Raw genomic sequence first — 26,092 nt, forward strand, 5'->3', positions numbered from 1 at the left:
ATATTTAATCTAAATACAAATGTGTCATTTTGACAAATTTTGTTCAGTAAAATTTTTAAGTACAGTGTCTGGGTAAGATTTAAGTGTCTCATTTTTACGTGTTCTGTTTGAAAATTTAGTGGAGTTTTTTTCAAGTTTAGAAAGGTTAAAAGGAATATGAAATATTTCAGTTTTGATCAGAATGGCTCAATCAACCCCAAAAAGGTTTTTTCAGATTTGTATTTAATTTCAAATTTAAGTTCCATTTTAAAGTGGAAAAAAAAAATGAACATAATTTCCCACTTTCTTTCCAGAACAACTTATGAGTTTACATGGGGCTGCTTCATTGGGCAAAATGGGTTCTGTATGAACAGGGATAAAGAGAGGGAATCCCTACATTTTTCTAGCTTCAGCTGAAACCAAAGCCCAAGATAACCAGTCAAAACCAGAGCTATGCTGTGCAAGGTACATGCTAGCCTGAGACATTTATAATTTAAAAAGATTTACGGGCTGCAGCTAGACCCAAACATCAGCCTGTGCCATATTCAAGTCCCAGGGGCCACTGCATTCAGGTCACTGGATTCACTTCTGATTTTTATTAGTGGAAGTCAAGTCAGAGGGAAGCCTGATAATATTACGCAAACGTCACTTGAAACTGGAGTCCAGAGATAATTGGCATTATTATCAATGAATGAGAAGCCAAGAGCTGAAATCTCCCTAGAAAATATTACCTGGCAATTGGCAGCAGCACCATGGCAAACCATTGAGTGCAGCAGAACCAGCAGGCTATTGAGTGAAGCTCAATGGCTCTAGTAAATGACATCTGGGATTCCAGTTATTCAGTCTGCTCCTGACTTGTAAGATCGACACTGTGATATAACCGCAGACAGTTTTCTTCCCCCAATATTGGGGGCTAAAAAGATAGAGCTATTGTGTATGTCAAGATCAACTATGTTTGCATACTAATGACTTCACCTGAATGGAGGGGAAAAAAAGGAATCCATTGTGTCCTGAGAGGCTCAGTGGGGTAGAACTATGAACAATAAATATTTTTGTAGTCCTTAGTACACTCAGTGTCACTGTTTTGGGATATTGTGCTATCTTGGCAATTAATAATATTTCTTTTCTGTCTAGCCTCTTCCTCAAAACTTATTGGCACTGTTCTGGTATCTTTAAGTATTCAAAAGGATCAAAGAGCTTTCATCTTTTAATGCATTTTACTATGCTGTCCTCTGCACAGGAAGAAATATTGATACTGTTTCAAGGGCAGTTAATATATTCTGTTCTGTCTCAGAAATGAGCACAATTCCTTGACTTATAAAATTGAAAATCTGCCATTACACACAATTAAAATGTTCCATATACAATTTACACTGTGGCATTTGCACTTCACTCATCCTCTTGTGCTGTAATTCAAATGAATCAAGGATTCTTCTCCACTATTGCTCCAAGATTTAAAAAGTGCTTTACTGAGGGTTCTGATTACTGAGACTTCGTTGTTTTTAAAAAAATGCATTACAAGGACATTTGTGTAATACGCATTTTGGCAATACTTAAAACTAGCTTTCAGTTTGCTATTTCCGCCTTTGAGATTAACTTTGTTCTCCTTACAGAAGGCTCCACCATTTTTAGTCTTATTAACTAATATCTGGCTCCATGGGTTGGCATCAGGGAGACGACACAAAGTAAGGCAAAGCCTGAATGAAGGAAGCAAGATCTAATGGTCTTTAGTAATACTTCTAAATTTCCAGATACTAAAGAAGTCTGTGGTTAGGTTGTCCAGTTCTTTTAGGCACTGAGTATAGTGTATCACTCCATAAGGAGCCTTCTTTTTTCACTGGGCTCATTTCCACGTTAAGGTATTACATGCCAGGAGAGAGAGGCTTAATCTGGTGGGCTTGGCCGTGTTAACTTTACAGTTGGACTCAGTGATCTTAAAGGTCTTTTCCAACCTGAGTGATTCTACGGTTCTAAGTGAGGAGTGGCAAAGCCAAGCTCTGGAAGTGCTTTGGATGTTCCTGGAGAGGAACATAGGGGGTAAGGAACATCTGGGGTAACAAGAGAAGAGAAAGGCTGTAGATATAACTGTGGATGATGTCCTTTGAACTTGGGAAGGATCCGTTTAGTCAGTGCACCTCATTAAGGTCCACTGACACCCCAGCTGCCACAGGTGCTGGGGTAAGCTGTGCAAGCCAGTAGCTCTAGGGAAATACCTAAATTAAATTGTAAGCATAAGGGTCTTTCCTAGCATTGTTGTTTCATTTTTTCCCCAGCTTGTAGCTATCTTCTTAAATATCCTCCACAGTGTGCAAAATGAGCTTCATGTATTTTCCTTTTGTACTGGGAGTGTTTCAGTACTGGCAAAGGTAAAGTAGCACCCCCTTAGTTCTGGAACCTGTAATCCCAGTAAACTTTACCAGAAAATGTAGCAATATTATCCCACTTGCAAGTCTTAATAGAGCACATCACAGTCTTCAGTTATCTTAGCTGAGGAAGTATGAGAATATTACATAAAGTAGTTTTTCTTTTAGTAACAAATACAATTGCTGCTATTTATTGTCTACAGCACCACTGTAATCATGACTGGAATACTGTGCTAAGGCCTGGCTCTGACATAGAAAGAAAACCAATAGCCTGGCCAAAAAACCTTAAAATCTAAGTGTAAAATAAGTGACAAATGCACAGATGGAGAAGGGATCCTGGACAGAGCTGATCTCTGCTCTTACCCTCCCCTTCCACTGGAGGCAAGAAGGTAAAGGAGCTCCTCACCTTTGGTCCTCTGCAGGTCTCAGTTGAAAAGGAGATCTTTTTAGGACTAATACAGAGACAAACATGCAAAGATAGAAAATGCACAGTGTCTGTGATCCTCCACCTTCCACAGAACTGGCCTCAAGGGCAGAGGTTCTGCTGCCAGCAGAAGAGAAAGATGAAGTAATTTGAATTCATATCAAAATACATACAGAGAAGTTTCATTATGCCTGTCTCTGTCAGGAGCATGTTGCATCAGTACAGTAACAATGTAGGGTTTACATTGTTAAAGTGCTGGGATTACATTGAGGTTAATGTAATTACCTTGGGTCCATTGTTGCTTTAAGTAAGTAAATCATAGTTTAATTCCTCTTCTTAAGCAAACTTACAGACCAGCCCTGAATGAAACTGTTAATTAAGCAGCATGTTCTGCTAACAGATTCATGTAATGCCATCTTCTGCTACATCTTTCCCAAATTTGAGAATAATTTACTTAGATTTAACTGTCAGGTTTGGAGTATTTACTTTGTTGGGGACATCTTGAATATACAAAAATAAATTGATAGCCCTGAGAGGAACTAAAATCTGCATGCAAGCTTCCAAAAACAAATGTATTTTGGCCAAGGGAAATAGAGCAGTGACTGAATGCTGGATATTCATCACCAAATCTACAGACAGTTACCTCTTGAGTTACATGCCATTGCAACAGGACAATGTTTTGTCCTGAAAGGGGTGCCTGGACCAGTCATTTGTGGTAGATACCATCACACATACTAAGTATCTGTATTACAGAACTTATTATTGTAATCATGATTCGTATTGGGTGGTGGCCAGAGTGGAAATTTAAGTCAACCTGTTAAGATGTGAACAGAACACCTTTCTTTCCTTTCTATCTGTCAGCTCAGGTGAAATGGATTAATGATGCAGTTGATAATGGGAGATACTTTAGCCATTGCACTTACATGCAGTGAAGCATATACTCCAGCTACTAACATTCAAGAGAAGAACCAGCTAAGGGCATTTTCAGTGAGATAGCCACCTTTGACATAACCCCCCTAACTTTATGTGGTATCATTTCTTTATAGCACTAAGGTAGGCTTACAAAAATTACTTAAGGCTCATAGGAGTACTGGCAGGGAGATAAATAGTATTTATACAAACACATTACAGATGGTTGAATGGAGGACTGGGATTTTAATAACATTCAAAGGTGAACTGAGTGGCAGAGCAGGACATGGAACCAGCAGCCATACCAAATTTCACAAGGTAAGAGGGACCAAGGCTGGCTACATTTGGTTGGCAAATTTTTCAGGAGGCCTTGGTACTTGAATGAATAATCAACACTTTTCTGGTGATTTGGTGGCAAAAGGAAGTTATATTTGATCTTGAGAAGGATTTTTTTCCTTGAAATTAATATCTATAGGGTTGGAGTTATGACCGTTTTCCATCCAAGCACTTGCATATAACCCACCTAAATTTTCCCACCTCCTTTTGGTGAAAAGAAGTTTTCCTTCTTCTCCTGAACATCTGCATAATTGTGCTGCATTGTAACAAAAGTCCACTTTATAGGCTTCCATAATGGCTATCCATGTTAGGGAGGTAATCCAGACTGGTTTGTTCCACCATAGTCATACTGGTGATCAGCATTGTGTTAATTCTCAGTAGTCTGAAAATCACTTGTTGAAGAAATGCACGCACTGTAAAATCTAAAAGGGTTTCAGTAGTACTTTTGCCTGGCCAGGTTTGCGCAGTGATTTACCTCAGCCTTGCCTTGAGCTTTTGTAGACTAACATGTTAAAACTTGTAATTCTGAATCAATAGGACCAACAGTTTTATCTTTTATATTAACTGAAGTCCAGATCATCTAAAATTGTAGAAACACCAGCTGAAGTAGGACATGACTTTGTATTTAAAAGAATGTCTTGTTGCACGTGTGCAAAGTTGAAGTGATGGGTTGACAGACAACTACTGTGTCACCATCCATAGTCATTGTGTCTGGGCAGCAAGTTCAAGGTTTCCAACAATATTAGGAGAAATCTGATTGTCTAACAACGATGTTGAGTATCACTGCTACTGATTGATTGCAATATCTATTAGCGTTCTTGTAATGAATTTTGGCTAAATCTGAAAGGACTGAATGAATCAGCGTACCTGACTGATTTCACCTTTAAGAGTTACAGACTGAGAAATCTGGTTATCTCTGGTAAATATTTTATATAGTGTTTGTAATTTGATAGTGAGGAGATGAGAGGAGATTATTCAAGAATATACTGATGGCCTAGAAAATCTTTGACCTGTAATCTAATTAAAGAGCTGTGGTCCTAAAGATTGTATCTGAAGATTATTTGATGGTTAATCATTTCAGCCCAGTTTATCATGGGGAGGTGTCCAACAAAACATATATATTGTTATTCTAAACACACAAGGCAAGGCTAGAATAAAATACCATTTAGCCTTCAAAGTCGTTTGTCCAGAATACGCTTCTGTTTTCTCAGGAAACAATGAAAATTATCACTGAACAATGAAAATTCATCAATGAAAATTAAAAAGAAAAAAATTCTTTGAGGATTCTAAATTTAACATATATTTGCAAGTGGATACTTCTGCTGGAATGACTTTCTCAGGAATGGCATCACAAGATGAAGCAGTGACAGTAGCGAGTGCCTACTGAAGGCAGTTACAAGCATGCTATCTCCTTAACCAAGCTTCTTGTCCATGCAAAATGAGTTGAAAGGAGTAACCAAGAGAAAGAAATCAAACTAGAGCATCAGAAATTCTGCTCACCCATATACACTGACAGTAGTGCGCAACATCCCTTTTTTAAAACAGTAATATTACAACTTGAAAAATGAAACCAGCACTATTTCAGTGAGCACTGTTGTGGCAGTACTGAACATTATCTTGTTCATATTTACGCAAGATTGTCTCAATAGCAGCTCTTATTTAAAAACCACAGGATCAAAGAGCAGTTACTAAACCCTGCCTTATTCTGGCTCTTGACCTCTGGATAGCATCTCTGTAGTAGGCCAGTACAGTGCAATACCACACCAAGTAGCAAAGCTTGTTCTAAACAAGCTGATAATGTCACCGTAGTATGGAAGCAACCTAATCACCTTGGCACACATTGTGCTGGGCCTAATTAGACTTGCTGAGAAAGGACAATTTGTTTCCCAAGCTAGCCTTGAATGGCTCAGCATGGCATGTATTGCAAAGTGCAGGGATGACTACATTGCTTTTGCTGTATGGCCAGTATCATAGATACTGATACGGCTAAAAGCAAGTCCACTGTTTATGCTATGAGGAAGAAGTAAAAGTATATATTTATATTGTACTAATGCCCAAAAGAGACAATCCTTCTTCTAAATGGTTTGTAATCTAAAGACACAAAGTAATGGTAGGATTTGCAGGTGCAGCTCATATCCAAAGCTGGCAAATGTTAAAAAATCTTATTTCAGAGCAAGGGTTTCTTGTCTCTGAGATGCTTGATACTTTAAACGTTCAGAGAAGTCAAGTAGAAGTGACACTTCTGTAGGCAACTATGAAAATCTCAGCCTGCATGAAAAGAAAGTAGAGACAAATGAATATTTACCAAAGTATTTCTGTTGTAATTAAATCTGGTGGCTGAGTTGCTTTGTATTTACTTCCTGAGAAAATGAAAACGAAAGCATTTTTGTTTTCGAGAGTATTTACTGAAAGAAAAGATACCAAGACCATACATCCAAAAGTGTATTTGCTTGTATACACCCTAAAAAGATCTGCACAACAATCAGCAAGCAGTCAAATGCTAAAACCAGTAAGTTGTGATTTCTTTCTGTGATCATCAAACATTATTAGAAATTATGGTTGGTTTGTCATAACAATTCTGTTATGACAGTTTTGGCGCTATTGTCATACATAGTATCAGGGATCTGTTATTGCAACAAACAAAAATATTGCTAATATACTTCGTACTAGTCACCCATCAAATAATGAACAAGTCATTCATTTAAATAATGAACGCTTTCATAAGAATCTAGCTAGGTGATTTTCAGAAATGCTTGGGACCTCTAAACCTAATCAAAATCAACAGTTGCTTTCCTCAGCTCAAAGAACTGTGACCTCTAAGGGTCTCTATGCCTGACTTAATTCTTGATTTTAAGAGGAAGCTAAATTTAATATGTAGATTGCTCAGAAAGAACAGTTCAACAGACAATCAATATAAATTTTAATCTTTATTTAGGTATCTTTAGTTTTTTCTAATGAGAAAATGTTACGTTGTGTTATTCAGAATGTTGGATAAGAGAGACATTCTTTTTCATGCCCATATACGTGCCCCTGCTAACAGAACATAACTATTTGCTTGAGACAAATTTCACCACGTAATTCCTACAGTGATGACAAATAAAGTCCTATATAGTTTGATGTTAGTATACAAACACTATTTTCTAACAAATAAAGCACTGAGAAAGTCAGGCAGAATGTCAGACTCAATGTTCTATTATGATGCCTACAAACTGTAATGCCATCCAGTATATTGTATTATCTATGAACAGTACTTAACCTTCAAAATTAGAATCCCTTGGATGAAATGGTGGCTCAATAGTACAGTTTCATATGTGCCTGTTTTTAGTATCACAATTTGATACCTTGTTCTCATAATAGCATTTTGTTGTGCCATATTTTCGAGTTCTCATCAGGAAGTATAATGCACCAAAGGAAATTTTCAAGCATTACATAAATTAATACTGCTTTTACTTTGAAAGACACAGGCAGCCTTAGCCTCATCCTGTCGTGAGGCTGAAGAATCATTTTGTTGTTACTCCAAAAAATAAGATGGAGCAACATTTCTTCTGGAAGTAGTCTACAAATGGAGTTTGTATTAATGCTTCCAGTTTTTCAGTGTGTAGGTTGGTAGTATATATAGTATAGTGTATAAAACAGCAGAGTTTATTGATATTGGTAGATAATAAATCATATATATATATACAAATATGTGACTGTGTTTATAATTTATATAAGTTATGTGTGTATATATATATGGTTAAGAAAGGGGAAGCCAAAGTGAGCTTTTATTTCAGATTATATTCTGAAGAATAGAAAATGAAGATGAGTGAAGCATATTTAAATCAGCAAACATTCACTCAGTGATCTTTCGGGTCGCTACATAGGAGTAAAACTTTCATGCATTCTGTTCACAGTTTGAAATGTTAAATTAGCTTATGTGTATATGGTGGTTTGCCTCATTTCACTGAACGATTTTTCTGCTGTTCCTTTTACTTTTTCCCTGGGTTTTTTTCTATTTTATTTTTATGTTGTTCAAAACTGAAATAATTAACCTTTAATATTTAAAGGGCTACGGCACTGATAAAATTAGATACTTTCAAATTGATTATACTGAAAAAAACCCCACGTTTCCTTCTTATAGTTGAAGACTATAAAGATAAAATGGCACTATTTATTTGCTTTATGTCAGCCCTGGCTGACAGTAGAAACAACCTAGCGTAGTCAGTCTTTGCTTTTACTTAGCCTTTTCACAGCAGAAACAAAGGCAGTTGTTGAGCCACCCATCTGGCTACAGTGAGGTTCTTTTGGTTGTGCTAAGAAAGGGAGGAAGCAGGGCAGCATCCCTGTTTCTGATGAGGGGAGAGGGAAAAGAACTTAATAAAAAACAGTTGTGTGCTTTATTTTGAGTATCATAGGAACTTTACCTAATGTCGAAACGCATTTGTGTTTTGGTGCCCTTGACTTATTAGGAGCCACAAGGAAGGAGTCACTGCTGGGAAATCAGCAATTAGTCCTTCTTACAGTTATGCCAAATCTGGTTTTTACACCTACAGCACAAATGGGACTACAATTAGGCATGTATCCCCAGACGTTCTGAGCAATTGTTCAGCTTCTGCTTTCAGGTTCAGCCTATCAGTTACAGCAAAGTAATCCACAAAGGCAATTAAATATGGAAATGTGTTGTCAGTCAAGAAAGTGTAAGAATGGGTATTCTTTAATGTTCTTCTTTCTTAAAGATCAGTTATTTAAAGGATCATTTTTAAGGGATCAGATGTTTTTATTTCCTTTCTAAGAAGAAACCTTTACTGAGCAAGGCAAGGGACCAAAATCTGTTTAACAGCACAACAGGGACTAGCATTTCATCAGTGCTAGGATGTTACCCTGTCACTGGGGGTAACACTCACAAATACAGTTGATATGCAGAGGGCTTGAATTTTTCCCCTCCATGGTCACCTCCGTTACTTGGGATTTAACCTTCACTCTGATTGTGTGCTTATTCATTCATTGCAGATGAATTTACAGTTTGCAGGACTATGTAGGCAAAGACCACTGAGCCCAGAGATGGTATGTAGGAACAGATCAACAAATTAACTTCCTGTGCAAGCCAAGCCTTACAACTGAATCTCATATAAATAACACTCAATAGTGGAAGTTGTCTTGGCAATGTCAGTTGTAAGATTTGAGAGGCCTGATCTGAGATATCTTGAAATCCTAGGATGCAAAAATGACACTAACTGATAAATCAATGGAAAATGTTCAGATGCTCTTAAAAATCACACGGAATGTCTTCTGAACTTAGAAACAAATATCAATTTTACAAATTTAGTGAACATTGGGAAACATAAAAACCTAAATTAGCACCTTTAAACACTGCTTTCTAAGCCCCTTAAGATGCAACTGATGTATCTAATAATGCATAAGCAAAACAAAAGAATCTTATCAAATACTTGAAGTGCAAGTCTGCATCCACCAAGGCTTCTCACAACACTCTATCACTTGAGCCAAAACCATGTCTCTGTAAAAAAAGCTGGGGCTTGAACTTACACTAAATATCTTGATACTATTTCTAGTGTCATATCTGCACTGCAATTTGTGCTTATATCTGGTACCTCCAACAGATACAACCAGGTGTTTGACAGGTAGGGTTGTTTATGGATTTGAGTCCAAACACTGACAGACTAAGAAGTCTCTGCTATGTCTCAAAGCTGTGGCTGCCACATCCCTGGAAGTGTTCAAGGCCAGGTTGGACAGACCTTGGAACAGCCTAGTCTAGTGGAAGGTGTCCCTGCCCATGGCAGGGGATTTGAAGCTAGATGAGCTTTAGAAGGGCCTTTCCAACCAAAACCATGCTATGATTGTATGAATCTGTAAGTATCTTGTGGGATAAGTCCCTGTCACATGCTATTCCTGAACCGCATATATTCCTTAACTATAATCTGAAATAGCAGCATTTGCTAAAAAGGACCAATGCTTCAACACAAGGAAAAGCACTGGCAATTAAATACTCTGTACTGTGGCACATCAGTGTCTCAAGCCTGTGGCACGGTCTTGTTTTATTTCTTTAGAAAATTTAAATGTATTGAAGCTATAAATCACCTTGACCAATTGCCAGCCTTTATCATACTTCAACAGGACAGATTAGCAAAGCCCAGGGTGAAATTTCATACCAAAATTAGTGGAAGAGGGATCTGGCTCAGCATCAGGACAGTGGCACAAGGTTTGAGGAGGGGATCCCATTTCAGTACTACTCCCTGTGTGTGAATCAGGGAGCTGTTGGGTTATTTCAGAGAAGGTACTTGGAGAAGGTGGAACTTGAAAGGGAAAACTTGAATCTGGGTTTAGCCATATCAAAGATACATGCCATAAAGAGGAGCCCTATTGGTTAACTAGAAACGAGTGCCTGTCTTTTTTGGGTTTTTTTTTTTCCACCAGAGAAGATTTTACTTTATTTTGGTATAAAATGGAAAAAATAAAATCAAATCTTGAAATCTCAGTAAGTTTCAGAAAGTAGAAAAACTGTTTCCCATTCAGGTATACCCTTGGCTCCTGTGGTAACACCCTGAGAGCATTTGTTCATTTGTCCTTGTGGAAGACCTCTCTCAGCTGTGTTTCCCCCGCTCCATTTCTGGCTGTGTGCATGTACAGCATGCCATGTACAGAATGGCGTGTGACACACATTAATACATATAGATAGCCTTCTGCTTCTGACCTTACAAACTGTCCACTTCAGCATTGTCACTCTATGAAATGTCCAACTGCAGTCCAAGAAATGCATTTTAAATGTGAATGCAAACATTTCTATTACTGATAACACCAGCGCAGCATTTTTTTGCTTTGCTGGGATTAGGACCTTGATAGTTAAAGTTACATTGGAGTAATGACACTCCAAAGTCATGTCCTTTACTGACGTGACAAAGGAAGGAGAGGCGTTTGCTACATTTCTGCTGATAAAAAGGATTATTCCTTGTGTTTGGTGGGATACGTTAAAAGTAAAAGAATATGTTTGTGACACGGAAATAGTTTAGGTTGCCAAAAACTGAGAGAAATTTGCATGTTGCACTATGTGGAAGTCACGCTTAATTCATGCTGAAAGTGAGATTTTAGAGAGCATTCCAAAATCTGATAATGATTTAAATAAATGCCTCCCTCTTCAGTGAAGAACCATCTTCTCACATGGACAGCAAAGCAGCTGCAGTTCAGCTAGAGACACCTTAAAAAGCAACAGAAGTATTTGACCTGCAGAGAGAACCTCGCAGAAGTTGCAGCTTAGAAGGCTAACTCACAACCTGTTCGAATACGTTCCACTGTGCTCCACTTTCCTGCTCTGCAAAACAGGGATAATAATCTTTATTGATCTCTCTAGCTTTTAATAAGAACTTAAGTGATATCTTTAGAGATATCATTTTAGAGACCCTATTTCTCAGCAACCAAGAAGATCTACACTAGTCAATGAATGTGATAAGGGACACTGGGATCCTACTAGTGGGAGGGAAAAAGGACATGGAGTGTGGTGGATGCTGAGGATAAAGAGGATGAAGCAAGGCTTCTGGAGGGGGAAGACTGGAGGCCTTACAATGGGATAGATGCTTTCTGGGGCACTATGATAAAGTCAGAGAGGTAGTGAAGGAGATAGAGATGTGTATTGCTGGTTTTTTGCCTTTTCCTGTTGCAATAATCCTGTGACTGTAGCTTCATCAGTTGTTGTTTGCAAAACCAACCAAACAAAAAGTTTGTGTTTATTCCAAAGTTTCATCAGAAGTTTGCTTCAGATGCTCTAATACTTGTAAAAAGAGTCTTCCAACAGTGGAACTTTCTTCAGCCTAGTGGCTTATTGACAAGCTTTCTTACATCATCTGTTTGACATCTCATCCTAATGTAAGTTTTACAGGCATGTTCACATTTTAGGAAAGCACTGTATTGTCAAGTCTGAGATGTTGTGTCTCTTTCTGCAAGTACTTGCCCCAGAAATGTTAGCTAAACTGTTTTATCTAACACCAGCCCTCCTGTTGTGTTGTACTACTTAGTTGTCACCCAAAAGCAGCTATATTTTTATGAACATATCTTAATAAGCCATATCCTGAAAGGCACCAGTATCTCTTTGATCCTTCCTGAGATCACATGGGGGTAATAGGTGGTCATCTAGAGTGCTAGGCATCAGTAAACCAAGGAAAATTACATAAGCACCATAAGATCACAGTCATATGGATAAGATGAAGAAAGCAAGATGAACAGACTGGTATGTGCATCTATTCCACTCTGTGTTCAAATGAGAGGTGGAAACAAAGCATCATCCAGGGACCAGAACATGTCCCAGCATTTGTTTCAGACACTCTGTGACAGGAGATTTGTTGGGGGTAACAGTGGAAGTGGTAAAGCCTACAGGTGATACGGGACACAAAATGAGCTTGAAAGTCCTCATCACCCCCATAAAGAAACATGGGGATGAGGCCTTCAGCCCATCCTATCTGTTTCTCTGTGCTTATTTCACCCGTTTGATGTAACGCGCATGAAACAAGCAATCACGTGTGGTGAGTATATGCAGTATGTGTGCATTTTCCCATTCTGTGTCTTTTTTTCCAGATTATTGGAACAATCCCACTGATGCCTAACCCAGTCCCCTCCAGCCAAGCAGCAGGTGGAGCTCAGGGCCTTCAGGTGCAGCCGATAACTCCGCAGTTATTGACCAATGCCCAGGGTCAGATCATCGCTACCGTCATTGGCAACCAGATACTCCCAGTGATCAATACCCAGGGAATAACACTATCACCACTCAAACCAGGCCAGCAGGTAAAGTGTCTGTAGCCTGAATGATTATGAAAACAGATGCACACAAATCTTCTACTCTTCATGGACTCTCTTTCTAAAAACTCCCTCTTCTTTATCATTTTCAATAACAAAAGATGAATTCTGTCGTACATGGTATATTGGTGCATACTATATATGTAGTTATTATCTAATGTTGTACTACAGCACTTATTTGTACATTCAGGAGTTATCCAGTTACTCTTCTTTTTTTTCTTATTTCTTCTAAAGGTCAATATAGGGCCAACTGAGGACTTTTGGGCAGTGAAAACACAGTAGGAATATGAGACAAGAGAGGCCCGTTTGGCCTGTCAAGCTCAGTTCCTCAGTTAGCAGTCACTTACTAGACTGGGGCTTGAAATGTTTTGGAACATAGAAAAGAAAGAAAAAATATAAAGTCTTCAATGGAAAATCAGATATGGTTATATTATAGCCATTTGTATTATATTATTATATTTGCAGACAGAAAGTATTTTGGGGGGAATTATTATGCAATGTAAGTCACCAGGTAGGTGTCAGGCTTCAGGATGGGTGCAGCAACTTCACCAAGGTCCACAAAGATTTCTGTAGTTCTTTTTATAGTACTCTTTGCAGTACTCTAAAGTCAAATGCATTAGTTTTGTCTGTAGAGCAAAGACTCGTAATGCCGCCTTTTTTACTCTGTAAGAGAGGAAATTGAGGATGGAAAAGACATCAAATGTGATTACCAAAAAGGTACTTAACACTTAATGTCGCACACTTATTCAGTTTAGTATTCCAATTACTCATAGTGTCTGTTTGCTAGTCCTGCCTACACCTCCAGTCACAGTAGGAGCCTTTCCCATGTTTCTGAGAATCTCAGCCTCCCTGAACTCCAAACTGGTGACTTCCCCCCCCCAAATTTAGTAGAGCCAGTGAATCTCTAAGATGACTTTTTTGTTTGTTTTGAAAATGATTCACATCCAAGTGCTTACATACTCTTTTTTTCTATCCTCTCCTGTGTAGCATTTTCAAAGTACTTGTCATTTATCTAACTCTATTTTTCTTTAATGGGAGCAGACTTATGCTACTGGCAAGTGCTTTTACAATTGTTGCATGTGCGTGGTATCAAACAAAGCAGGATGGAGGGGAGGGAAGGCTCTGTGTTCTCCAGCACAGGAAAAGCCTGACAATGGAAGAAGAAATTCAGCAGTTTACATTTGGTTTCTTAGGGGTGTGTGAGGTGTTTCTTTTTGAGTCAGTCTCATGAAGAGATTAGATCTTTCCCTCCTTTATGAGGGAAGCTCTCAAAAAGCACAGCAATCCTGAGATCCCACTTGAAATTCCTCAGTTTTTGAAGAAGAGGATAGAGATCCTGTATTATTCCCTGAGACCTTCTCAGCTGCAAAGCAACACACTGAGTCCTGCAGCAAAGCAACCTCTCCCACACAACGTCCAACAGTAGTATCAGTGGACAGAGAGGAGACAGAGGTGTGACCCTTCTCTGCACAGCTAGGGGCACTGGGCTCACATAAAGGCTCAGATTGCTGCTGAAGGCTGCAGCTTGCTGAATGAGCAGGGGTTCAAGGTGGAAAGTCGGTGTTTAGTCATGTTGTGATGTATTGTACTGGCTCACCCAACTTGTGTGCTCTTGTGCAACGATCAGCTGGCAGAGATCATCAGTCAGCAGATCTCTCATTATGTGCAAGAGTCCTAAGGTCGCAGGGGCTGCAGGAGCAGTCACCAAACAACATCCTTACACTCATCTGTTGGAGCCTGATCAAGACAGGATTTTTGATCAGGGGAAAAAAAATAGTGCAAATACTATAGGAAAAAATAGTAGACATTATCATTTATACAGGAACCACAGAGAATTATTTCTGTGTATTTGTGCTCCCTCTACTGGCTTTTCTGCTTTTACTGAAAGAAGTCGGGAAATTTTGCCATTTATTTCAGTGGGAGCAGAAAAGAGGTGTGAGAATCAGATATTCCTCACAAGAATCGTGCTGATGGATGGTCAAAAGCAGTGGAGCTAGTGCTATACAAACTGCCCTATCATTTGAAAAGTAAATAGAATTACACAGAGGATAAGGAGATCCTGAATTTATCTTATTGCCTGGGTGAAGACTTAGCCAAACTGTAAGTAATGTTTGGCTAATGACAACATATTTCGTCACAACTTTAAAACCTTGTTTTCGGAAGAACTGAGTGCTCAAGCTCAGGAATTCAAAATATTTTTTAAATGGTGTCTCATGGCATTTGATGTCTTGTAACTCGATGAAAGAAGCTTTAGAAGAGGGAAAGAAGAGTACAAGACAAGTTTGGGAGAAGTTTTGCAAATGTCACAAGAGAAATAAATGAGGAAATAAATAATGTAGTAAAATGTTCCAGCTGCAGATGATCCCAGTTCAACTTTCAACTTGTCACTTGCTTGGAAACTAAGTACTGCAGGAGAAAGAGAGGTGATTGCAAGCGATGATAGTAAGCTGCTGCTTGTTAGTTTAGTCACAGTAATTGAACGTGTTTCAGATGCTAAGTAATGTGTGCTGGTGCTGACTTCTTTGCCTGAAGACTGAAGACTTAAATTCCTCAGATTCTGTTTTTAGTCAGCTTTACTTAGGTACACTACGTGTTATTTATTCATACAACTTTCTTAAACTTGACAGACTAAAACCTCAATGTCTCTTCATGGAAATCAGTTCATACATTACTTACGTGTAATGTAAAGCAGTGCTTCTTTTCCTGTGTTGTAAATAGGTGGCTTTTTAATGTAAACAAGCAACCCTATTGCAGTTCTATTCCTCTTGGTTTTGAGAATAAGTAGGTGTTTCTCATTTATGTTAAGATACCCACAGTAGGGATCATTCCTCTTTAAATTACCCTGAGTAGTTAAAACTTCAGTGTTGTCACTGTTTTCCAAGATGGAGCTAATTTAAGCAGCAGCATCTATGCACACACTGAGAATTCTCCTAGAAGTTATAATGGCTTTCTAAAGCAGGCCCCTGTTTGCACTCCTGTTGTAGTCTGTGTCCTCTTTATCTCTGTTCATAAACAAGTTTTTCTTTGCCTTTAATAATTTTTACTGCCCATCTCCCCAGCCATTTCACTTTCCACACTAATCTCATCAAGATTTTGTGATCAGAACTGAGTGCCACGAACACAGTGAGGATGCATCACTGTTTTACAAAATAACCTTAGATTCTATTTTCAGCATTATTTTCTGTCTTTATCTCAGTGCAGCCTAACATCCTGCTTTCTTTCTATCTCTGCTTATTGAGTAGATTTTTCAATAAGCAGATGTATCCACCATGATACCTGTTTTCTTCCCTGATTGTTACCATGGGAGTCACTAAAATGGTTCTTTTTAATGTGAATCCCTTGGCACCTAGCTACTCTATTTCATCTGTTAGAATGCTCCCCCAGCATGTTGTACACAGGATCTGTAAGTTGTTCATGGTATTTCAAGAAATTCATGTGCTCCTTCTATTGATTCAGTTTCAGTATTGTTCACCATCTTGTCTTACTGGTTGCTAAAACCATTCAAAACGTTTTGTATCAGTCCTTCAATCTCTACTTGTTGTCTCCTTCCCTGAAAAAGGACAATGTATTCCCTACATTTTTTACATTTATGTTTTGCTTTTTTAAAAGCTGTTTATATCTCATAATAGAAGAGTACCTTGTAACCTTAACTTCTGCACTCCCTCCATGCCTCTAAGGAGGGATTTTGGCAAAATCCAGGTTGTATGGCTAAATGCACACATGAGCTTGTGGTAACAACTCGTTAGCGTTGTCATTTGCTATCAGATTGGAAAACCTTTTTTTAAGGTGTTCTTTCATCTCTTTAACAACACACATTAATACCAACACAACTGACAGAAGAACTTTAACCATGAATGGGAGTTTTATGAAATTTAGGAAAGGAGCCATCTTGCTTAACTTAATCATAGAGCAGTTAGGTATCTGATGGATGCTAGTTAACTAGATTTCCTGTACAAATAAAGAGGCATCAACAAGGAGACATATTAATATCTGATAGGCAACTCAAGCTGTCAAAATAGAATGATTTTTATATAGGTTGAATCTCTAATAGCTATTTGAAGGTATCTATTGTCTCCATTGATGTGAGAGGGGCCTAGGGTACCTATTTTAGGACTGAAGATTAATTCTTAGCTGAGTGAAATTAGGTAAAATGAATCCAGCTGCCAGTGATCATTGGGGTTCAAAACACCTTCGTGTTTATAAATTCCTTAAACAGCTTTCCTAATAACTGGTGTTTACGTAACTATTTGCTTGCCCACACAGAAGCAAATTCTACACTTTCTGTTATACTCCAGTGTAATTCATCAAGTGGATTCCCTTCTTGCTGTTGTCTGGTTCTTTCCTTCTACATACCAGACTCATTAAATCAGGCCTGTAGTCCCAGTTGTCTTCAGTCTTGTTTTATCTACACTGCCTGCCAGAACTTTTCATATTTCATCATGCCTTATAGCACTACCAGCTTTGGGCTTCTGCCAACTCTTAACACAATAAAATGAGCTACTAGGCAGCATTTTCTTACATAGTCAGTTCCCCATCTTTGTTGTCATTGGCTATCATGCTCCAGATTAACTGCTGAAAGGACATAGCTCTCAGATGGATCTCTGGTCATTCTTGTGTCTCTGCTTTCCAAATTTCATGCCAGACATTTTCTTTCTGTAGTCTCAACCTACCACATATACCCTTCCATCTCATTACCACAACTCCATGCAATTGCTTGTTATCCTCTTCCATTAAAATCTAACCAGCTCTCTTTCATTTTCTCTCTGCAGTGTTCTTCCTGCTTTAATGCTGCCTTGTTTTATGAAAAATGCACCCTTCTTTCTCCGTGTTTGAATACAGCCACTAAACCATGTTGTCTTAATCCAACTTTGGTTTTCTTTTGCCTTTTGTATGACTTGCAGCAATGAGGCTAACAATTTTTCTCACTTCTTTCTCTTTAACATCAGTATTGTATAATTCCATTTCATCCATGGATAAAATTACTAGTTTTTGTAAGTCAAGATTAACAGACTCTTTACAAGGAGCTACATCAGATTTTCCGTACGACAACATGAACACTTGAGCTGTAACTTACATCTCTTCCTGACCAGTTTCTTTGTGGCATCTGCCCTTGTAGGAATAGGATATCTCAAAAAAGTCAATATAACTGCACAAAACTGTTGGGAATAGGAAGATACCACTACACTACCTGTGTCATTCTAAGAATCTGAGGCGCAGAGAGAGTATAGCACTGTTCACTGCTAGAAACATTATTGCTGCCCTTGAATTACACACTTACCTATATATTTAAGTCTGTTACTCTACTACTGACATTATATCAGTCTTTATAGGGGACAGAAAGATGACTGATGTGCCCGATTAGCATATAAAATTATTTCTTCTACAGAAGCCTGGCCATGTCCTCAACCTCATTTAGCAAGACCTTCGATTACAGCCTATACTTTGAACATAGTTCTGATCCCACAGAAAGGCTTTGAAAGAGCTTCAGCAGGTGCTGTCAAAGTCCTGCCCTGAGTTCTGTCCACAGCACACCGGCACTTCTTGGCTGTAGACTTCATTTCTGTGCACAGCTGGTGTGAACCCAAAGAGCTTTTTTTATGCTAGTTTCAAAATGTATGTCTTCTGTCAGTCTAAGCAGTGTGTATAGAGGTCCATTATACTGTATACACTACCTTATAGTATACTGAGAGAGAATATACTTATTAAGTACCAATAGCTTTCATATTCAGATTCACTTGTGTTTAGTTGAGTAAGCTAAATTTGGGTGATGGGGTACAGTATTTGGGAAACATTCTGGCATGATTTGGCATGAAGTATATGGATATGCCTAGTAACATTCTACTTGGTAGGTGATTTAAGAAAATGTCTTGGAAGCTCATGCCTGGTCATGCAGTATCAGTAGGTTTGAAGACAGGCTTTGTCTGCCATAGTGCTCCACATGCACACCAGCACTCCTCAAGAACTAATGTATGGCACATTTTAGGAAACATAGATGGAGCAGAGAACTGCATTTACAGGAAAAACTACTACTTCTGCAAGGCATTATCATGGCATTTCAAAGTGTTTGGAAATGTCTTTTATATCAAGGTATTTATTTTTCAGCACCTTCGGTGGACTTTAGTCTTTACTGGAACTAATGTCCATATTTCCCAAAAAGAGCTAGCTGACATCAGAAAAAAAATTGACAATCTTTATTTGTGTCATATAAAGGGGATTGTTTAAAACATATATCTTGCTCTTTGTAGCACTCATCTTTTCCGTCCTTTTTGTTATACTTGTCTTTTTCACCTCTGTCTTCCCTAATTTGTTGTGTTTCCTCGTCTCTCAGATTCTCTTTTCACTGAATCGTAGAAAAATAGGACTAGAAAGGACCTGAAGAGGTCATGCAGTCCATCCCCTCCCCCTAGGCAGGATCAACTGTCCCTGTATCTTTCTTGACAGATGTTTGTCTAACCTGTTCTTAAAAACCTTCAGTGATGGAGGTTCCCTGACATCCCTAGGCAACCTAGGCTGCTCTCCTTAGCATTAGAAATGTCTTCCTAATGCCTGACCCTAGCCTCACTTACCACAATTTAAAACCTTTGCTTTCTTCTCCCTTCCATTATGGCCATATTTTGCCTTTGCTGTTTGTCAAGACCTTCTGTAAAACCAGTAGCAGTTGTGTTATGATACAGGGCAATATTATCCAAAAACTTAGTTTCTTTCTCTTGCCTTATCTTATGCAAAATAACTTATTATTCTATCACTATCATGTAACCTTCTGGATGCAGTGAAGAACATCCCTGATCTCCTAAGATCACCTTAGTACAGGACTCCAGTTAACCATCCCGGGTGTAGGAATATCCTACATACACAGCTTAAGAACAAAATTTAGTCTTACAGACCTAATTCGTGCATTGCCTCTGCAATTATCCATTGATACTACATTCACTGTTGACAGCAGCATGTAAAACTGATGTAAAAGAAAAAAGAACCAGGCCTTTTGCATTTTTCAGCTCATTCCTATAAAATATTATACTACATTTTATGCTTCTCATATTCATCTTATTCCTCTAGCTGGAGTGTGCATACATGTATTCCTGCCAGACACTGATCAGTGTTGCATAGTCATCATTCTCAGCTTGTCTACCATATCCACCTACACAGAATGGCACTTACAGCAACTGCTTCTGTAATTTCTGTGCCTCCTTCTGTCTTTGGACGGAAAATGCACAATAGTCATAAACATAATTCATATCATATATACGTGTCCAAAATTGGGGAAAGTCAGCTATTGCAAGTGTCAATTGATTCTGTCATCCAGAATCTAATTCATAATCTAATCATCGCCTCTCCTTAAGGCTATTTCTGGAGTGGAAATTATAGTGGATGAAAAGAGAGAGTATTTTAATGCAATTTTATGTCATAGATAACTATCATTGTTCTTTAAGCAGGACATTTACAGCTTAACTGTCATGTCTGTAAAACAGGGGGTGTGCTGGAAATTATGCAGGGAGTTAAAGATTAAATCCTCCCTCAGTCCCTGGTCAGCCATTACGGTGACTTCAGCCTTTCCAACCCCATTTGATCCCTTTTCCCTCACAAGCAGTGAGGTAGAAACCAACAATCTGTAAATATCCATTATATATGGCTATTGCACCTAAGGTCACTGTGCATCCAGACATCACTAGACATATCCCTATTTGTCCAAAGACTTCTGACAAGAAAACTTCCAAGCTTCTGATATCCCAGCTATTTAAGAAATATATTTGCAAATGCATTGTGCAATGCATGTGCAGAGAATCAAACATCTCCTAGACTTAACCAGCATACTGTGCTTGCACTATGGAGTGGTAGTGGCTGTGTACACACTTTGCATGCACAGCTGGAGATGCAGAATGCCCTCTCATTATGGTTCTTCCTGGGAGCTTCAGAGTTACTGTGCACATGCTCAGCAGTTGAACTGTTTAGGGACTATAGGTGTAGCATGGCTGGAAAATGTTGGATTTGCCATATTTCTCTTATATGGTCATGTATTTCTCTCTGAGAAACACTGATGGCAAATAGCACAGAATCGTGAAAAATTAAGGCTGAAAGGGCAAGGTTCAGGAGATTATCCAGTCCACTCTGTTGTTCTCAGGCACAGTAGCTATTCCAGTATGTGTCTAACTTCCTCTTAAGCACTCTCTTAGGAGCTCCACAGGTTCCCCTAGCAATTTGTGCCAGTGCTTCATTGGCATGTTAGACAGCTTTTCCCATCATCTAATTTGAATCTCCCAGGTTATTGTACCCCATTCACACCACTATGATATGTAAGTCACTCATTCCTCTTTTCATCAGCTCTGCCTGTATTTGAGGCAGGCATCATATCCCAATTAGTCTTTCCTTCTTTATATTAAACATGACCAGGTGTCTTCGTAAGCCTCAGTTAACTCCCAGGCCTTCAGCCACTCTTTCAGTTGATCCAGACTTTTTCTGAAGTGTGGCATCTAGCTTTGGCCATGGTGCCCCCCCGCCCCACCCCCCACCCCTCCCAAGAGGTATTTCCAGTGCTTAGTAGAATAGAATATCCTTCACAAGCACTGCATATATCACTCCTGCTCACACAGCTTGGTATGGGAGTTGGGTTTCTTCACTTTTGCAACCCCAGGATTGCTGGTGGCATGTTCAAGCTGACAGCAGCATTTTGAATCCTTATCCTGTATCGAACCTATAAGAAGTCTCTCTCAGCATGTGATAAATGTGTAAATTTATTAAGCATATTCTCTTCTCCATCACCCAGGTCATTAAGAAAATATTGAGTAGTGCAGACCAAGGACAGAGTTCTGTGAAGCACCATACATGCACACTTCTGTTTCCAAGGATAGATATCTGCCCTCTCTGTTTTGTTTTCCAGCCACTTTTGCATTCATTCTGTAGCAATTTCATCTAAACTATGTTTCCCTAGGTTATAAAGAATGTCACACGAGGGAGTGTCGAGAGACTTGTAAAGTCAAACCACCTACTGCTTTTTCCCTGTCTGCGCGGCCAATTACCCTGTCTTAGAGGGAGATCAGATTGGTTTGACACAGTTTGTTCCTAACAATCCATGTTGTCTGTTGCTACCTTGTTTTCTTACAAATTGTGTGATTATTTTCTTCAGTACTTTTCCACGGGTTGAAGTTTACTTGACTGGACTATAATTTTGCAGATCTTTCTTTTTAAAGATAGCTACTAGTTTGCTCCTCCATTCTCTGAGATAAGCACTAGCATCTTTCAGACTGTTCCAGATAGCGCAAAAGCACTTAACTCATCTAAATACAGTACTTTTCTTCCTTTGCCTAGGCTGACATCCTCAGTGTTGTCACAGATTCCTTTGCACAACAGGCCCAGAGCCCAGATGCCTGTTTCTGAAAGCTGCTGTCCAGAGTAATGTGGGTGTAATGGATGTGCAGTCCATTTCTGCAGTGTTCAGAGGCCAGCCCTCCTAGTGGGCTGCTTCCCTAGGAGATGATATTATCAAAGTAGACATCCTGGGTTGGGAGCTCTCTACAAATAAAATGCAGCCCTTAGTGAAATCTTTTTAAAGATGCCCAGTGCTTGCACAAGTCTGAAATCTGGAAGCCTTTCAGTCAGCTCAGCTCCTTTGACAAAATGCTGGTTTTCTTTGTGAAAATGTGCTTGATCCCAAGAAACTACTTGAGATAATAAAGTGGTTTTGTTTCTTGATGCCCAGGGAAGTCAGAATAGGTTAACACTGGTCAGCTCAATAATGTTTTTGAGAATAACTCGAAGTTTCTTGATTGGTTTTGTGTTATACGATTCCATGTGGGAGGCAGAAAAAGGAGTTGTAACTTCTTCCATTCTTAAACAGATCCGTAACAGGAATGATGTCATTAAAATGGTTCATATGTATTCCACAGAAAAGTGTCACCTGCAGTGTGGTCACATACCCTTAGCTGCAGTGGCGTACAATTTGTTGTGTACTTAGTATCGGGCGTTTCTATGTGTTCTGAGAGCATATGATATATAATTTGAATATTACTAATGAATCCAGTTCCTTCTCTGAAGTCATTCATTCAGTTAACTCTCAAAAGAGAAAAACTCGTACTCCTTAGAATTCAAGAAATAGATTTAAATTACTGACTTCCAGCAAGGGCAAATAGGCCTTTTATCTTTCCCCCTTTCTAAGAATGCACATAACAGCTATCACTTAAAAGTGAAGCCTTTTAGTACATTTTTGCAATCTTTTTTGATCAATATCAAGAATCAACATAAAATAAAGGTATAATAAGTAGCAGTCACCTGAGTGTATCAAGCCTGTATTACTGTATCATTAAGCTCTGAAAGGGATGGACGGGACTACTAGAATCCAATTCAAAACTGTAATATCCAGTTGCGTACCTTCATTCTGCAGAGAGCTTTCCCTTTGAATTTGCTGGGAGTTTTATGTAACAATCAGTACCGGAGCATGTTTTCAGTCACCTATGAAATCTGGTTAATGGTTCTTTCCTTTTCCCTAATGAACAACCAAAGACTACACTGTTGTAAAATTTGTAAGGAAAAAATTGTAAAGGCAGATGCATGTATCAAGGTGTATCATTTGCATCTGTCCTACCTGTTGGACTGTTTAGGTGTCTCTTACTCGACACAGTCCTGATGTGAATGGGGCTCACTGTGTGTTTTAGGCAAGGACAATTTATCAATTGAGAAATAAGATTTTTTTTTTGTTTATCTGTTGGATCTAATGTCATAAACCAAACTATTCCTTTTCAAAGGAAAGGGATTTTCCCCCAGTTTATCTGCTTTTCCTTGTCCTGGTCCAGCAGTATAAAAGGACCTCTCTGAACCAATGCTGATTTATATGAGAATCCATGTAGGGAATAAGTCTGACTTCACAAGTCAGAAAACAGGTAAGGACATATGTTTATTAAATCAGAATGCTGCTGTGAATGTCATAGTCTCTTATTACCCATTTCAAACAAATACTTACCTTCTAATTAGATTAAGTATCTGGTTAAACAGAGTAAAAATGGAGAGCCAGAATACAAAAGAGCTCAGATTTCTCCTGCTGTAACACTGTCACCTAAATTAAGTCCATGGTATTTAATGCTCCTGTGAGATTTGCTCCCCAGAAGTAGATGAGTGAGATGGTGCATTGAAAGTTTCCTATTACTGCTTCATTTTCTAAATACCTATTTTTACATTTTAACATATAGCTCCATCAGCCCTCCCAGACGCAAGTGGGACAAGCAGCCTCACAATCCAATCTCCTGCATTTGGCTCACAGTCAAGCATCTATGTCTCAAAGCCCAGTGCGTCAGGCTTCCTCTTCTTCCTCCTCATCCTCCTCCTCTTCAGCTTTGAGTGTTGGCCAGTTAGTCAGCAGTAAGTATTGCTCCCTGGCTCTCCTTAATTCTCCCCTGTTTGTCCTCATCACTCTGAGTTTCCTGATCTGCTTTCCCTCCTTCTTTTTTTGTTTCATATAGTAGATTGTATGTTGCTAAGTAGAGTGACTCTTAACCAGTGGGAACTGCTAAGTGCTGGCATGGATGGGGCTTAAGGTAAACATGCCTAGAGAAATTGTCATCAATGCTAAAAATGGTCATAAAAATGGTAGCAACTGTTCATTTTCTTGCAAGGGCAATTCTTGTAACTGAAATGTAGTTAATGTTCTTTGGAAATGAGAAGGTTTTGAACTGGTCAATATAATGAATTATAGTGCTCAGAGAATTTGGTGGGCAGCCAGATCCTTCTTCTTGTGCTTAGGCTGCTAGTTTGTTACTATTTGTCTGCTTGCAGTTAGTGTAGCAAAGCATTTTACAACTACACAAATCTAGAGCAAGAGACCATTCCTGCCAGGAAAGGCTTGCACAATTTAAACAAGAACGAACTGTAACATGTGGGAGAGGATAGACACCACGCTCTGCTGTGAAATAACTGAGTTTCGTTGTTAGGATTGTAACAGCAACCCTTTCTTCCAGATTCCGTAGTTCAGAGTCTTTGCTATTACTTTACCAGCATTAACTTTGGTTTTTACATAGCAAAACCCAACAGGTTAAAAGTATATATAAGAAGCATTAACAGATTTTGTACACTGCAAGAATCCCAGTGTATTAGGTGACCTTGTTCAAAGATACTCCATGTACATATTTCAAGGAAACAAAAGCTATGGCTCATGCCACATTGGTAATGTAAAATATACGACTGATAGAAGCTTATGAAGGGCTCAGAGAAACTGTCATGCAAGGGAAGATGTCAAAGAAGTCCTGGTTAGATTATTTCAGAGATTGTTTACATGGGGAAATCACTAGCAGAGCTGTAGTGGTAAATGTATGCTGGTATAACTCCCAGTGTGAATACTTCTCTTCTGGAATAAAAATATCTGCATTGGTAGCTGTAAGTACATAAAATATATAGACACAGATGTAATTATAGTGATATAAATATACTGCTATTGCTCTGTTAGTAAATTTTCTCATGTAGACAAGCATTCTATGTAGGAAGAAGACAAATAAGAGGCTTCATGTTAAAAATACACGAAGTTACCCCTTGTCTATATGGCAAAATTGACTAAAACAGCAAGTGCAGAATAAGTTACTTTTCAAAAGCTAGTCCAGAATAGCCTCCCTTGTGGACATTCTTATTAAAATAATACTCTAGAGTAACTATTGAGGGGTACCCCACCCCACACTAGTTATCCCAGTCAGTTTCCCCATGTGAATAAATCCACTACACAATAAAGTAACATGGAAGAAGCCCTTTTAAGTTTACTCAACAACTCTACCAAAATTTACAAGATGCTAGAAAAAGTTACTTGTTCAACCATATGCAGTTCCTCTTAGAACATGTGTTTTATAATAACAATATAAACTGTGATTAAAATCACACAATCAAGCTGTTTTTCTCGTGCTTCTTTCAAAACGGATTTTTTCTAGGGGTGCATCAGAATTAGTAATGCAGCAGGTGGGCTGTTGTCCCAGGGTTTGTTCCCTATCGCATACACTAACCTGTTCCGCAGTTTGCATAACATTTGAGGTAGGGAGCTGTGGCAGGGTGAAGGATGGTCTTGCTTCAAGTGGTAGAGGTCTCAGGAGCCGAAGTTTTCTGTCTGCCACATGATTCCAGTGCAATGGCAGGCAAGTCACTTAAAACAGATTTTCACAAGCACTCTCTTAATACCCAGCTTGAGACTCTGGACTTCAATTTACAGAAGAACCTGGTACTCACACTTACAATTTTAAGTGCACTTTCACTGTGGAACTGTATAAAGAACCATTTAAGCACACCGTCTAAAAAAATAATTTGCTACTTGACCTAGACTGGGTACCCAAAAATGCTTTTT

The 26,092-nt window shown here is 38.8% G+C and overlaps 1 protein-coding gene across 4 annotated transcripts in view; it reads left to right on the plus strand.

Moving 5' to 3' along the window:
• The window catches only part of POU6F2 (POU class 6 homeobox 2), a 303,405-nt gene that overhangs the window by 262,652 nt on the left and 14,661 nt on the right, over positions 1–26,092 (plus strand). For all 4 annotated transcript variants that reach the window (XR_009728688.1, XM_061374874.1, XM_061374875.1 and 1 more), the window contains exons 7-8: positions 12,571–12,777; positions 23,967–24,135. Coding sequence is in view for 3 of the 4 variants with exons in the window: in XM_061374874.1 (XP_061230858.1) it covers positions 12,571–12,777; positions 23,967–24,135 (376 nt within the window). In the remaining variant the exon portion in view is untranslated. The remainder of the gene's footprint in view (positions 1–12,570; positions 12,778–23,966; positions 24,136–26,092) is intronic.

The sequence above is a fragment of the Neopsephotus bourkii genome, unplaced genomic scaffold, assembly GCF_033783945.1.
Source record: "Neopsephotus bourkii isolate Nb327-2 ecotype Australia unplaced genomic scaffold, CSIRO-AGI_Nbou_v1 NB_1655, whole genome shotgun sequence".
NCBI classification, from domain to species: Eukaryota; Metazoa; Chordata; class Aves; order Psittaciformes; family Psittacidae; genus Neopsephotus; species Neopsephotus bourkii.